General features: G+C 42.3%; 1 protein-coding gene across 1 annotated transcript in view; it reads left to right on the forward strand.

Moving 5' to 3' along the window:
* Positions 1 to 14,841, forward strand: part of RAB36 (RAB36, member RAS oncogene family) — a 73,378-nt gene that overhangs the window by 17,191 nt on the left and 41,346 nt on the right. The window contains exons 4-6 of the mRNA XM_069215111.1: positions 4,024 to 4,089; positions 7,132 to 7,233; positions 7,412 to 7,476. Coding sequence (XP_069071212.1) covers positions 4,024 to 4,089; positions 7,132 to 7,233; positions 7,412 to 7,476 — 233 coding nt within the window. The remainder of the gene's footprint in view (positions 1 to 4,023; positions 4,090 to 7,131; positions 7,234 to 7,411; positions 7,477 to 14,841) is intronic.

The following is a 14,841-nucleotide window of genomic DNA, read 5'->3' on the forward strand; positions in this document are numbered from 1 at the left end:
ATGCCCAACAAAAGAAAACCCTAAAGTTTCTAGAGCCTACCTATGCATACTCATTTTTCTCAGCAGCAATTAGAAATGCACTTACTCAACAGAAGAAACAGGAATCCTTCAGAACGTGGCAGAAATTTAAAGAGCCAGATTGACCAGCAAAGATTCAATGGCACAATGCTCCTTCTAACTACCCTTCCCTCTTTTCTTCTGGCATTTTCTGACATAATGGCAGAAGACTAAGCATGCTGGAAACTAGTTCTGAATGCTACCTAGGTGGAAGCTGTCACCAGAGCACACCACCTGTTCAATAGTTCTGAAAATTACAAACACTGCACCAACATCTCTGGTTGTGCATGGGCAACACAGCCAAAGCACCACTTTTTCCACAAAGACCAGCAAGGTCTACTCGATGTACTTCACAATGACGTAAACATCTAGCACATGCAGCACTAGAGGTACATGTCAGGTTTTGCAATTATTTGGGCTTGATCACAGTCAGCGGCCCAACATGCATTACTAATTACTGCTGTTAACAGCAAGCTGATTTAATTTGGCTCCTCCACATATGCCCGCTGTGAAAGAAGTACAGTACATTTTATCAGTGTTTTGCTTTATTGTGTCTGTTGTTTACCACCCAAGTGCAATATCAGAAAATTATTTAGCAATGTAGAACACTGTTTTCATGTTAGCAATTAAAGCCTTCATTAATGGAATAATGTGCAACATTAAGGAAGGTAGGGCTGAAAATCGAATATCTGTGGATAGGCTAGATAGACCCAATAATAGGCCAAACATCATAGCATGAATGACACATGTGGCCAAATTCCCTGGTCAAAGGGAAACTTGAAGAAGAAGTATGATATATATGTTCTCATTCCTTGACATAATCTAATATCTAAACACAGATTGTGGTACCACTCAAGCAAAGCAGCACAGAATGTTTCACAGGTGTACACCTTCTGCAGTGCCACATAGCATAATGGTAGCTGTAGTCCATAATGCTATGGGGCCTTACTGAAGGCAAAGGCCTGTGCAAAGTTCTGTGCTACTTTGAGTGCTGCCACAGTCTGTGTATGTGTTTTTGCAACATGGGGTTTCTGGGCCAGTGGTCTGCAGTTAAGGGTTGCTCTCTTGCTGGGAGAGGATTCTGGGTATTTTACCATTTTAATTGGTTTGCTGCGTGCAAAGTCACTATAACCTAACAAGGTTGAGGTCCTCTAGGAACATTGACCTGTGAAATGAAAGCAGATTACCTCACTGTATTGTCAGTATTCTACTGTTAAATGAAGACCGAAAATGAGATGATAGATTCAAGGTCTAGAGTTACCAGAATGCCCTGGCTTTGTTATCACTTGCAACATTCTGTGCTTGTATCGTCTAACATATGGGTCTCCAACCTTTTCTGCAATAAGAGCTACTTATGTTCAGTAAAAATCATCCTGAACCAGTAATATTATCAGTGTTGTAAAAGTGACTGCATCAGGCAAGATTACTTTTAGTGGCCACTCCATACAAGATTACCAGCAGCGATCACCTCAGTGTTTCAAGGAGAGTTACCAGTTGTAATGTCAAAAAGGCTTTGCCAACTTGGAAGTACATAACATCTATATCTGCAATGCCCCTTGCACAAAAATAATCTGCCTAATACATTTCTTCATTGACGCAAGATTGATTGCTTATATATTAGCTTTAAACACATTATGGAAATGCAACCATTTTTCTCCAAACATCAGCATATGAGTTCTGAAAATACACACATTTTTGGTTTGTATTCACACTTTTAATTTTGAAATGCATATATTAATTCAACCAAACAAAAGATTTTAATTTAGTAGGCTGGCCTGCACACCAGAGAGCTACATTTAGGTAGCTGGAATTTACTAGCAGCTCGTAAGCTACTCATTGCGGAAACCTAGTATAATATGTGTAGCACTCAAATCACTACCCACCCCTCAGTACACATGGCTTTAGGGATGGTACTTCAGAAAGCACGACAAGAGAAAGCTTGAATGAAAATAGAAATGTGGCCTAGAAATGTTAGAAAGAAATCTTGATGCAATAAGAGGATACTTCCACATACTGAGAAGTATTTCTACAACTCTGTTCCCAGGAACACTCCACTTGTTAAGTGCTGAATCCTGGCCACTTGTTGAAAGGGATTGAAAGAGCCTGGAGCTTGAACAAGAACAAACAATGGGAGGTTTGAATGAATGGGATATTGAAGTCCTCGCCACTAGAGTATATGAGGCAATAATGAACTAAGGGCCTGATTACAACTTTGGAGGACGGTGTTAATCCGTCACAAAAGCGACGGATATATCACCTACCGTATTACGAGTCCATTTGGGACGGATTAACACCGTCCTCCAAAGTTGTAATCAGGCCCTAAGTCCTAATTGCCTGTGTGTGATCAGCGTGAACATATATTTTGCCAGACTCTGAGACCCAGGAGGACACACGCAATTATACAAAATTAGGAACACCTTGCTTTTACCTAACAGAGAAGAAGATACATCACTAATCAATCAGCTCATCTCTATATCATTCAAATTAAAAAAATACAACTTGAAGAAAATCCATGTGTCTGAACAACCAGCAAATGACCTCAGTTCTGCTATCAATAAAAGGGCTAGGAGTTCCCCCTGTTATTACTATCATAGCTAAACACGTTACATCCACAGGGGATGTGGAGCTCCTTTGTTCCTTTTCTGTGAGCATAGTGCAGGTAGGGTTCAATTTTTAGTAAGCATTACATCCTCCATTTTTATTTTGCAGAGGATCCTTCTATGATGGTTGTTTAGCCTGCAAGAAAATCTCATGTGACTGCAGCTACTTCATAGTGCAGGAGAAATGAAATTGTTGAACGTGGGACCTAACATGTGGTAGGGTGGAAAGGCCCAATGGTGTACCATGATTTTACTTTAAATAATCACTGTTAAAGGAAGACTCCTCTGGCTATGGAGAATTCCAGTGCACTTGTAAGGCATTAGTCAGAAGTTATTGATATACCATAGTTGTATTCCTTCTCAAATGTCTTGTTCCATATTATAGTAATCCATGTTGCTCATTCGGCTTCAAAAGATAGTAAGAACAAAGACTACAGAGGTTGTTGTGAATAGACTTCCTTGGCTCTTTTTGCCTGCTGGAGAACACCTGGGACCTGTATGGTTTGAAAACATCCCCTGCGTCTGTATCTTGTATCTGCAAGGAGGAGCTGGCCTCTTGAGCAAAACCAGTTAATCCACATAGTGAGGCAACTTACCAAACCCATATTTCTGACTTTGGCCCAGCCCCACTTACCTCTGGAAAGCTATTGGGCTGTGGTTTTCTAGTGAATATTTCTTATGCCGTCTTGTATCCTCATGGTTACCTTTGATTGGAGACACTGTTCATGGTGCCAGATGTTCTATCCTTTTTTGTTCATCTGCTGAATGAAGTTTTAGGGATTTTTTGTACCATGAAATACTCTTATTTATTGTGGTCTTTGAGTAGTTCTTTGTTTATATTGAACCCATTTGTTAGAAAACAAGTTAGGGGATAGTTATCCCTTCAAGGACTTTTCTCCCCATTTGCCTCATAACGGTTCCTCATTTTTCTCCATTACCTTTGTTTTTAATTTTTTTTAAGTATGGTGTGAACATTGTACGCTTTTTATTTCTTACTTTATTCATAATTGATGGGTTTGTTAAACATAGTCCCTCTGACATTTTTACTGAAAGTTGACTTGCTGCTTAGGCCAAGCTACCAAGTGCGAAGGAAGTTTGCACTTATTGAAGCTCTTCTGTCTCTTATTGTTTTTGTTTATGGGCATTATAGACGTTCAGCCATAAATCACATTGAATCTTTGGCCAGTCCATCTCATAGCATTGCATATTTGCTAAAGGCACCTAAAGTTGAATCATCTTACTTTTCAGATTCCATTCATAATGCTTGTTGGTTAATGACATGATTAGAACTTTTAAACAGACGGTTTGCCAAGACTATGTAAGCAAATTATTGATTATCTGTAACTGTGAAATTAATTTCTTTCAGGCTGAAAATGTCAAAAGTGGTGGTGGTTGGAGATCTGTACGTTGGAAAAACTAGCCTCATAAACAGGTATTACTTTTTGATTGTTCATTGTGTTTAAATACACCATCTTCCTAAACCTTTAAGGAAATTTTCACTTATATTTCCAGTAACAAAGTCCTTAAGAGCTTTTGTTAGCAACACCATCAGTGGTGCCTTAATTTTGTTTCGCAGATATCACTGTGACCAGTAACTTGGAAATTGGCTGTGTACTATATTTGCAGCTACGGACTATTCCTGTTAACTAGGACAAACCCTGTAATAAACTCCATATACCATATGGAAGGAGATCCTTCATACCACAGCAGTTTTGAGAAAGTATTTGTAAAGCTAGGTACTATTGTAGGTTTTTATTTTTTAATGCCTAGTTGTTTAAATTCATAATATTATCTGCATTGGTCCACAGTTGAAGACTTTAACATGAACAAAATATATCAGCCTTACCAAAGAGGGCAATTCTGTGGTAATTTAAGTGAAAAACTAAGGCCATTTTTTCAGACAAAGAACAAAAATGCTCCCATTCCATGTAAATTCTGAAGAAACTAATTAAGACTATGGGGCTCATTACGAACCCGGCGGTTCAGACCGCCATGCCGGCATTGGCAGCGAAAGGGACCGCCACCAGCATGGCGGTCTGAGCCTCCATATAACTAACACAGGGAGGGCCGCCTGTGGCGGCCCTCGGCCCCTCCGCCACCGCCAGACTACCGCCGACAGGCAGCCGACAATGATAATGTACCCTGTTTCCCCCAGTCTTTCCCCGGCGGGTTCCCCCGCCAGGGAAAGGCTGGCAGAAGGGGTGCTCTGGGGCCCTGTGGGGGCCCCTGTACTGCCCATGCACTTGGCATGGGCAGTGCAGGGGCCCTTTGCAGTGCCCCCTCGTGCAAGTCACTGTCCGATTTACGGGCACTGATCTGTGCGACGGGTGTTGCTGCACCCGCTGCACTGAGGCATTGCTGACGGCTCCATGTGGAGCTGTTGGCAATGTCCCAGCCCTGCAGAGTATTCTTTATGCGGCCGACGGGATCTCAAGGGGGCTGGCAGTCTGTAGAAAGACCGCCAGCATGAACACAGCGGTGTTCATCGCTGTGTTCATAATGTCCCCATGTTTGCTGTATTACAAAAGTCAAGAAAATATCTGACCTGACCTTATGCAATAAAAGGCTATACCTCTTTTGTTCTGTTAACAGTTGCTGACGTAGCCTTAACTGTATCAGATTCTGACCACATTACTTCACAACACTAATCTCATTTGATTTTCCTGTTTTCTTAGCATTTAACATTCATCTACTTTTTGAGCTCCCATTATTCTGTGTATTTTATGAATACGCAGGCTTTTTAAAACCAGGGTTCAAAACTGAATAACATCATTTTGAGATATTTCATCAAAGAACTGCGATCTGTTCTTATCAAAATCATGACATTTATTATATACCTCAACATTTTTAAGTGGTCGTCCTTTTTTAAATCAGTAAATCATTAATGGATTTTCAAAGAAATACATTTAACTTCTTGGGGTAGAGATCATGGTGAACCTGCAATTCTCAAGAATGAGCACTAAAAACATACACAGCTAACACCATGGCTGACCTACAATCTGAATAAGTGCTGGCCAAAATGTATAATTTTCAATCTTCGTGGCCGATCTCCTCAGGGCATGTTGTCCAGCATCACAACCCTTCCACCATCAAAAGGAACATAAGGACCAGGGCTTGGGTAAACTGCATCTCTTCACATATTTTACATTTGCAAGCACTAGACTGTGAAAACATTGTTTAAGCTCATTAGGAAAGAACCAAAGGAATGTGAAAAATATTCAGGACATGTAGAGTAATATCAACTGTTAATCTAAACTTTTTGAAACCAGAACTTTGATGTGCACATTATTAGTCAGCCATTTTGTTGAAGTAAGACCCAGTTCTCTCATTCTTCTTTTCTGCCTTTCTTAGCCTCTTCAGCATCTAGCTGACATTTCTGACAGTTTTCCAATAATACCAGAAAAGCTAATGATTCTCCTTGGAATTATGCTATAAAAAGAGACCAGGAAAGGTACTGAATCACCTTATAAGGCACTCTCAACTTTTATAGTTTTATTTCTTGCCTTTTGTTTATTAATTGTCATACCTCATAACAAAGGACAGTTGTGCTGCCTGTCATGTATCCGTATACCATGGAGGTCCTACTCCTTTTTTCTTTCTGTGCCATCTGGGTTTTTTCCCTGCCTGACTTCATAATGGAGGTTCTACTTTGTGTTTGTGCCTCCTCCAACGACATGGAAGAAGGACCCTCCAAAGATGCCCGTGTCACTGAGCACCACTCGCTGTTATTTGTGGGCTCTTACCTTTCTCAGCCCAGTGGCGTGCACACTCCTCCTTCCCACCATACCTGGGTCCAGACTGCTTAATGTGATGAAAAAAACTAAGCATCAATGAATGATATATTTATGAATGCTCAAAATCTCTGATGAATGCAGCCATCTTGTATTGTTGTCAGTGCACACCCTCGATTGTCTCAGTTTTTTACCCTCTTCTCTTATTTTGACTTAGTGTGCAAAACTGCATAGTCCAGTTTTATATATATATATAAATATATATATATAGGTTTAATGATTCATGCTTGTAGAAAAACCGCATAAATCTCTACAGTTAAAATATCTCAAATTAATAAGGGACCTCAATGACATACAGAAGATCCCAACTTATACCTCTCTCCATGGATGCAGACTTGACATTCCTACCTGTGTGGTCCATAATCTCCGCCACAGTTGTATGCTGGGTAACCAGAGTGATAGATTAAATAGCAGTCTATAACTGAGAGAGAAAAGACAAGCCATGTTCCCTTCTGAGATTTATTGGACGCACTTGGGCATGTTTGTGGATGTTGACTTGACCAGTCATTCCAGAAGAAACTGATGGGCCAGAGATGATTACTTTTCAGTGGGCTCTGAGATAAGAAAACAATAGTAAAAAGATAGGACAGCTAGACAAGGAAGTACAACGTCAACAGGATTTTATGAATCCTCCAAAGGCCCATGATGATTGTTCTCACCTCTTTCTTTATTTTCTCCTCTAGGTTTTGCAAGGACAGTTTTGATCGGGACTACAAGGCGACCATTGGCGTGGACTTTGAAATTGAGCGGTTTGAGATTGCTGGGATCCCCTATAACCTCCAAATGTAAGTCGGGGTGCCGTGCTGCCTCCTTATCTTTTTCCATAAGGGCAAATTGTCGAGCAAAGTATTTTTTATCAAAGTTACTGATGCCTGTGATTCTATTGAAGTTATTGTCTTCTCTCCTATTTTCTCTTGTTTTTTTTTACTTTCACCTTCTTGACCCCAACTCCCCTCCATACAGATGGGATACTGCTGGGCAGGAGAAGTTTAAGTGCATTGCGAGTGCATATTACAGAGGAGCACAAGGTGAGTGCTGAACATTTTGTCAATCACCAGGAATGTCCTCTTTTAATCCTCCGTAAATCTTTCCATTCCTTTGTCCGGCAATCTTTTCACCTACTCACTAATGTACGCTCTCCCCTCCTCTTGATCCACCTGCACAGAACCTCACATCTCATCCTGATATATTCACATCTTAAGCCACCTGCACAGGGTCTGTTGCTTTATTCACATTTGCTGTTTCTGGTCTGCCAGCTCCTCTGTGCCCTAGTCAAAGCTTTCTGCTGCATCAGCTCCACAAGAACTCTCTTCTGACTTCCCCTACTTCCCGTTCTTTGGGGGCCTCTTCCAAATTCTTTATCTGTTTCTGGGAACCATACTAATATTTCTCAGTCCTATCAGTTTTTCCATATTTTGCCCTTTCCAGCTCCACAGTCATGCTCACATTCTTCTGCAATATTAGCTCTGACTTCTGCTTTTGCATCATTTTCCCATCTCATCAGCATCAGGAAATAGGGTTAGCACCTCCCTCCAAGTCATTTGCAGAACTGTTTCCCGTCCATTACTTCTGAGTGACAACCTAACTCATTCTGAGTGTTATAATATTGTGTTACAATCTCGTGTTGTTTCCATTAAACTAATTAGATTACCCCACCTGAATACAGTGATTTATAGGTGAAAACTAGTCACCCTATTAGGAACGTTTTCTCCTCTTATCCCCTTTCAATTTCCCAAGTCTCTCCCCCATCATTTCCCTTTCCCCACCTTTCATAGCTGTTATACCATCCACCTGCCCTATCTACCGCGCAGATTAACATGCATATAATTTTTCCATGGTCAGTGTTTTATGGCTTCATTGACTCCATTGATAATTATCCTCGGCTTGGGGCTCCTTGGGTCGTTTCTTTTAGCTTTCTTTAGCCCTCATAACATTTCATATGTATATTAAGGACAATTTAACAGATCCTGAGCTCTGTCCCAAACAGCAGCAAAACATCAAGCAAGAATGATGGATCAAATACGTGCAAATCTAAAAGGTCAAATCAATGAATGCATCAGAAAAATATAGTTACACAATAAGAGATGTAGGCCTTTGTCCCTAGAATAGAATAGAAACGAAGTTACCAAATCAATCACTTTTTTCACTAACAACTAGGTCTTGCTCCCTTCAGATGAAAGACTATGTCAAGCAATTGTATCTCAATTTAGAGAGCTTGATCCCGGACCTTCTGAGATTTTGGCATGGTGCATAGCACAGACTCTTGAAATTGTTACATTCACGCACTGGTATTCAGTATAGTTAAGATGGTTCTGTCAGTTGAGAAATTATCACTGAGCTCTGATTTGCACATACACCTAATAGGGCACTTCTGAAAGGTCAATAAAAATGTATTTCCCATTTCTATCAAAGATAATATTGAGAAATGGACAATTGTAAGGAAGTCATGGGCTGATACAAAAATGGTTTCCTCTTAGGATCTCACAACTGTAACATATAAACTGAGTAATTAAAAATATAATAAAAGACAGAACTTATGTTAAAACATAAGGATTTCACACAAATTACAATGTTAAATAAAATGTTTGTGGTCACTCTGTTTTGTAGGAGATTTTATTTCTGTGTGCCATAAGGGAGATCGAGACACTCATGAGGCCATACTATCCGGCATTCACAATGATGATGTTTCATTTCATAAAGTTCAATAGTTTGAGAATATGTGCTTTAACAATGGTTTTCTTGATATACTCAAAGGACTTTCAACCAACTGGGAATGAGGGGCTTAGCTAGAACAGATGCACACATACACCATACATACACACTCGCTCTTGAAATAGACAACAACTGGAAAGTGAATGAATTGTGGTGGAAGTACCATCCTCTATATCAAGACTTGAAATGCCTCCTGCAGGGTATTTCTCTGGGGATCAATCATAAGGTGAGGAGTCTGCAGAAAAATATATTTAGTAAAACAAAAAGTAGGCTTCCGGGAGATTCCTAGCCATCCTTACTCCTCCCAATTGAGTTACTGCTGATTTTAATATGCTCCCAAGATATGCAAATACACCATATGCTGGATTGTCTGCAACCTGTGAACAGGTTGGAGCCTTATGTACTCTGATGTACTCACATCTAGCAGTTAGATTTGCGAGTTCAGCCACATGGCACCAGCTGGCGATGCTGGAAACTTTGCTGGTGCACACAATTTCTGGGTCCTGTCTGGTCCTAGAGGATAGTCATAAGAGATAAGAATGATGTTCATAAGGTGAGGCTGCAGGAAGGTTATTTATCCACCAGAAATATCATTTCCAGATGTAAGAAACCATTTTCATGAGTGAGATTACATCAGATTGGCACAGTAATCTACATCAACCATCTGAATACCATCATCTGCCAGATAGGTCATGGTTTACAGGGATCCCTATGACCCTGGCTATGGTCAGTGTCTGTACTAACATGCAGAGCACAAGTGAGCACTATTATGCAATAGGGTAAATGTTGGAACACCACGCCACACTACTACGTATGGAGCTGTGCAGCCATGCGCAGTGGGTGCACTGCTGGCACACCAAAGGTAAGCCCATCTGCCCCCGCCCGCACCAGGACTGCGCCCAGCACCAGGAACCCTGGCCCTCAGCACAACCACAGATACTCCGCCGCAGATCTCCGTGCTGTAGACCCCGGACTCAGCAACAAATGCTGTCTCTCATCGCCTCGCTCCACAGTTGGACCTTTCTCCTTTATCCGCTCCCGGTTCACCTCCACCCAAGTGCCGAATGCCATCACAGCAACCAGTGCCATGCCTTCCCCATCGGCCGAGACCCCCCCTGAACCAACTTAGCTGCCGCCTGATCAAGGTTAGGTCACTCTGCAAGCACGCCAACGAAATCTGGGAAACAATCTCCAACCTCGCATCCGACATGACCTTCCATACATAAACCTGGCTCTCCCCCGCATTCGCCCCGGACATCACCACAGCAACACCCACTGGCTACAAGATGAAAGACCGTGACCACACCAACAGACACAGAGGTGGCTTTGCCATTGTACACAAAGAATCGATCACCTGCACCACCACCGACAATGACACAACCACGATCATGAAACACATTAACTTCCAGCTCCACACAGATGACAAAACCACCATCAAAGGTTCCCCCCAGGACCAAGAACCAGCCTCAGCTACACCATCACTGAATTAATCACCCCGCTATTCATTGAATCCGAACGCTACGTCTTCCTGGGAGACCTCAACTTCCACCTAGATGACCCCACAGACACCAACTCCATTGACCTCCTGGAATGAATGGACAACATCAGCCTCAAGCAGTTGGACGCAGTCCTCACGCACAACCAAGACACACGCTGGACCCCCTCTTCACTGCCAGTAATAGAATCAGATACAGCCACACCACGGAACTCACCTGGTCCAACCATTCCATCGTACACTTCACCATTACTGGACCCTTCCCGAACCCACCCCCTGGCCGCAACAGCGACTCCTTCCGAACCTGGACCAAGGTCACCCAGCTCCAGTGGACCGATGCCTTCAGCATCGCCCAACTCAACATCATCACTGATCTGAACCAGGCAGTAGAGAACTTTAGCACCTGGATCACCGGCGCTAGCAACTAGCTCTTTTCCACCAAACCTGCCAAAACTCACAAACTCACAAATTGAGCCTGCTGGTACACCCCAGAACTCAGCACGGGGAAACACAGATTTAAACAACTCAAAAGAAGAGGATAAACCAGCAGAAAGAATACTGACCAAGACAAATTCAAGTCAGCCTTCAACAACTACCACTGCCAGCTCAAAGCTGCAAAAAAGGATGCCCTGACTCACTGGATCGAGACCACCATCAACCAGACCAAGGAATTCTTCACCATCGTCAGAGAGTTCACCTGCCCATCAGCCACCAAAACCTCAATCCCCTCCACCCAGGAACTCTGCGACGCCCTCGCCAACCACTTCCACAACAAGATAGCAACCATCCACAGACCTTTCCCAATCAGGATACAGAGCAAATCACAGCACCAGGACAGCCCTGATCACCGCAACAGAGGACATCCGTATCCTACTCGACAGAGAAGAATCAGCCACCCTAATCCTGCTTGACCTTTCCGCAGCTTTGTACATCGTTGCCCACCACACCTTCATCGACCGACTGCACAAGATCGGAATCACAGACAATGTGTTCAGATGGATGCCATCCTTTTGTTGTATAGCTATTTTAGCCATGTTTTAGACATGTTATTTTAGCAAACTAGGCCTGCCGTTGTTCACTTTGGCCCAGTTGCATTTTATTCAGCATTGCTTTATTTTTCTAGCAGTAGATACATTTGCAGTGTTGTTTTATCTTCTCTAACTAGTTGTTCTTTCACATAGGAAAGCATCACGTTCTTAGCATTGCATTTATTTCACTTTGTGATTTCCTCAAGGCTGCAGTCAGATAGGGTTGCCGGCAAAAGTGGTACTCTGTGTCTTCGATATTAACAGAAACATACATGTCCTTACGTGGGTACCTTTTCTTAGAACATCAGTTGTTTTATTATAAAACCCCTTCTCTGTCCCATGCACGTTAGAGGGAGATTCCAGCCAGATGACCACAACTGCATGCTGATTGCTGAATATCTTTGCTACAGCTGCTTGCTCAGACTGCTGAATCCCTGGTCTATATGGGGATGGTGTCTTTCTGGACAGCAGGCGTCCTTGTTCAGGTATGGGGGATGATGTCTTCTCAGGAGGGAAACCTGAAGGGCGGATTAGGGCTTATCTTGCTGTGCTCTAACATAGCTTAGTTACACAATGCATATATATTATTCATAGTGACAGTATGGTGGGACTGTTTTTGTGTTTTAATCTCCTTGTCACAATTTTGCTTCTCTTGTGTTTTATCATCCTAGTTATTGCAATACATGCCATTCCATCAAAGATGCTGTTACTTCACTAAACCTTATTGAACTATACCTTGCTTCTGTTTGTCTTTGCCTGTGTGAGACTAACATAACTGAGAGAAAGGGATGAGATCTGATCGACCATAATTCCCCAGAGGAGTCCTCTCTGTCATTCGCCCAGTTGCCACAATCATCCCCATTCATGGGTGGAGATGAGTCACTGCTAGTTAGCCGGAAAACTATGATTAGGCCAACAGGGGTCACATGGTGTAGACTTGTACTCAGCACCCACAATTCAGATGATTCTGCCACCCAAATCCAGTAGTCTCGTTAGGATAATGAGAACCTACGCAACACTTTCTCACGGGACACATACAGAGCATCCGTCTCCCTCCCTTCACCATACAACCCAAGCACACTATCTGCAGCGTCCGCAAGGCTCATCCCTCAGCCAACCATCTTCAACATCTACATGACACCCCTTGCAGACATCGTCAGAACATCAACATAGTCTCCTACGCAGACGATACCCAGCTCGTCCTCTTGCTCTCAGCAGACCCAACCACAATGAAGACTAACTTCCACAAATGTATGAAGAACATGTCAGCCTGGATGAAGAATAACTGCCTGAAGCTCAACACGGACAAAACAGAAGTACTAATCTTCAGCAGACACACCTCCCTGTGAAATGACTCCTAATGGCCATCAGAACTCACCCCACTCCCACTCCGACGGACCACACCTGCAACCTCAGTATCATCCTAGGCAGCGAACTTTCCATGAAACGTCAGGTCAACGTTGTCTCCTCAGCCTGCTTCCACACTATCCGCAAAGTCTTTAAGTGGATCCCCATGACCCAGGCCTTCATCGCCAGCAGACCGGACTATGGCAACGCACTCTATGGAGGCACCACCACCAAACTCATGAGCAGGCTCCAGACGATCCAGAACGCAGCAGACAGACTAATCCTCCACCTACTCAAGAGGATCCACAACACCCAGCACCTGAAAGACCTCCAGTGGCTCCCCATCCAGAAAAGATTCCAATTCAAGCTTCTGATTTATGCCTACAAAACCCTCCACAATCAAGAACCCGCCTACATGAACCACCGCCTTAATTTCCACTTACCTCAGAGGAACCTCTGCTCTGCCCACCTCCCCCTCACACAGTTACCACATATCCATCTCTGCCGCACTGGAGGACGCTTCTTCTCCCACCTAACTGTGAGTCATGGAACACCCTTTCCCTCCACCTTCTCCTGCTTACCCACTTCAGGAAGGGACTCAAGACCTGACTCTTCAACTAGTTCCCACAGCACAGCGCCTCTCAGGTGATGAGCTGCGCTATATAAGAACCAACTGATTGATTGACAGGGTACCAGGCCTGACTGACATAGATTTCGTTGTGACTTATAACTTACTCTCGGAATTTAGGAGTAAGCCAGAAGAGCTACAAGTGTCACCTATTCATAGCAACATCTTTGTAAATCCGGCCCACTGTCGTTTTTCACTTGTCATGAAAATTGAAACACTTTTTTAGTGGTTTCTATAATTAGTCAATGCATTTCCTGACCACAAAGGTTATTACTAGCTTGGTCACTAAACAACAATTTGCATAATTTAATCAATATACATTCTAATAATATTGCAGTGTACATCAAAGACTTTGGGCCCTATTTAAAGTTGCAGGGCATCTGCCAAAAAGTGGCTAATGCCCCATCCACCATATCAAGGGAGGATTGATGTCAAGCTCGCTCTAAATATGGCAAAGGGGACATCCACCACTATATAAGGCTCCTGGTAAAATACACATGTTAATTTCCTGCAATTTTGAGAACATAATATAAATTATTCTAAAACAGTCATAATGTAGCAAAGTATGCCAAAGTGGCAAAAACATTTGTGACAATAACATAAATAGGTAAAACATTTTTACCCAAATTCAGTCCTTCAGGTGCCTCACTGTACAAAATATAAATCTGTCATAATTTGAACAGATTACCTGAATATTAATATTTCATTTCTAATAAATCAATGGTATTAGTGTGGGACAATTTATCTTGCTGTGTTGAGGCTGGTTATAAAACCTACAATGCGGGATAATTCACAACAACATTTTCCACTTTAATTCAGAATTTTTATGTGTTGAAGCACTGATGACTTTAACAACAGACACCATAGGTCTCATGCACAAAAGAGGCTCTTTGCAGCGTAGGTCTTGCACTACTCCGAGACTAGCCTATTCCTCCCTGGTTCAAGACAAAACAATACAATTATTGAAAGCACTCACACTTTAACAAAACAAACGTTATTACTTAATTCATTATTTGTTTGACTACATTTGTTATTTATCTGATAACGTGTTAGTATGAAAATCCAAAAGTGTCTGAACTATTTGTCTTTTAAAATAAAGGATAAGTGAAAATGTGTATGCAATAAAAAATAACACAACCACTTATTCTGTCAATAGTGGGGATGACTGGTATCCAAGACTGAT

The sequence above is a fragment of the Pleurodeles waltl genome, chromosome 11 (genome assembly GCF_031143425.1).
Source record: "Pleurodeles waltl isolate 20211129_DDA chromosome 11, aPleWal1.hap1.20221129, whole genome shotgun sequence".
NCBI classification, from domain to species: Eukaryota; Metazoa; Chordata; class Amphibia; order Caudata; family Salamandridae; genus Pleurodeles; species Pleurodeles waltl.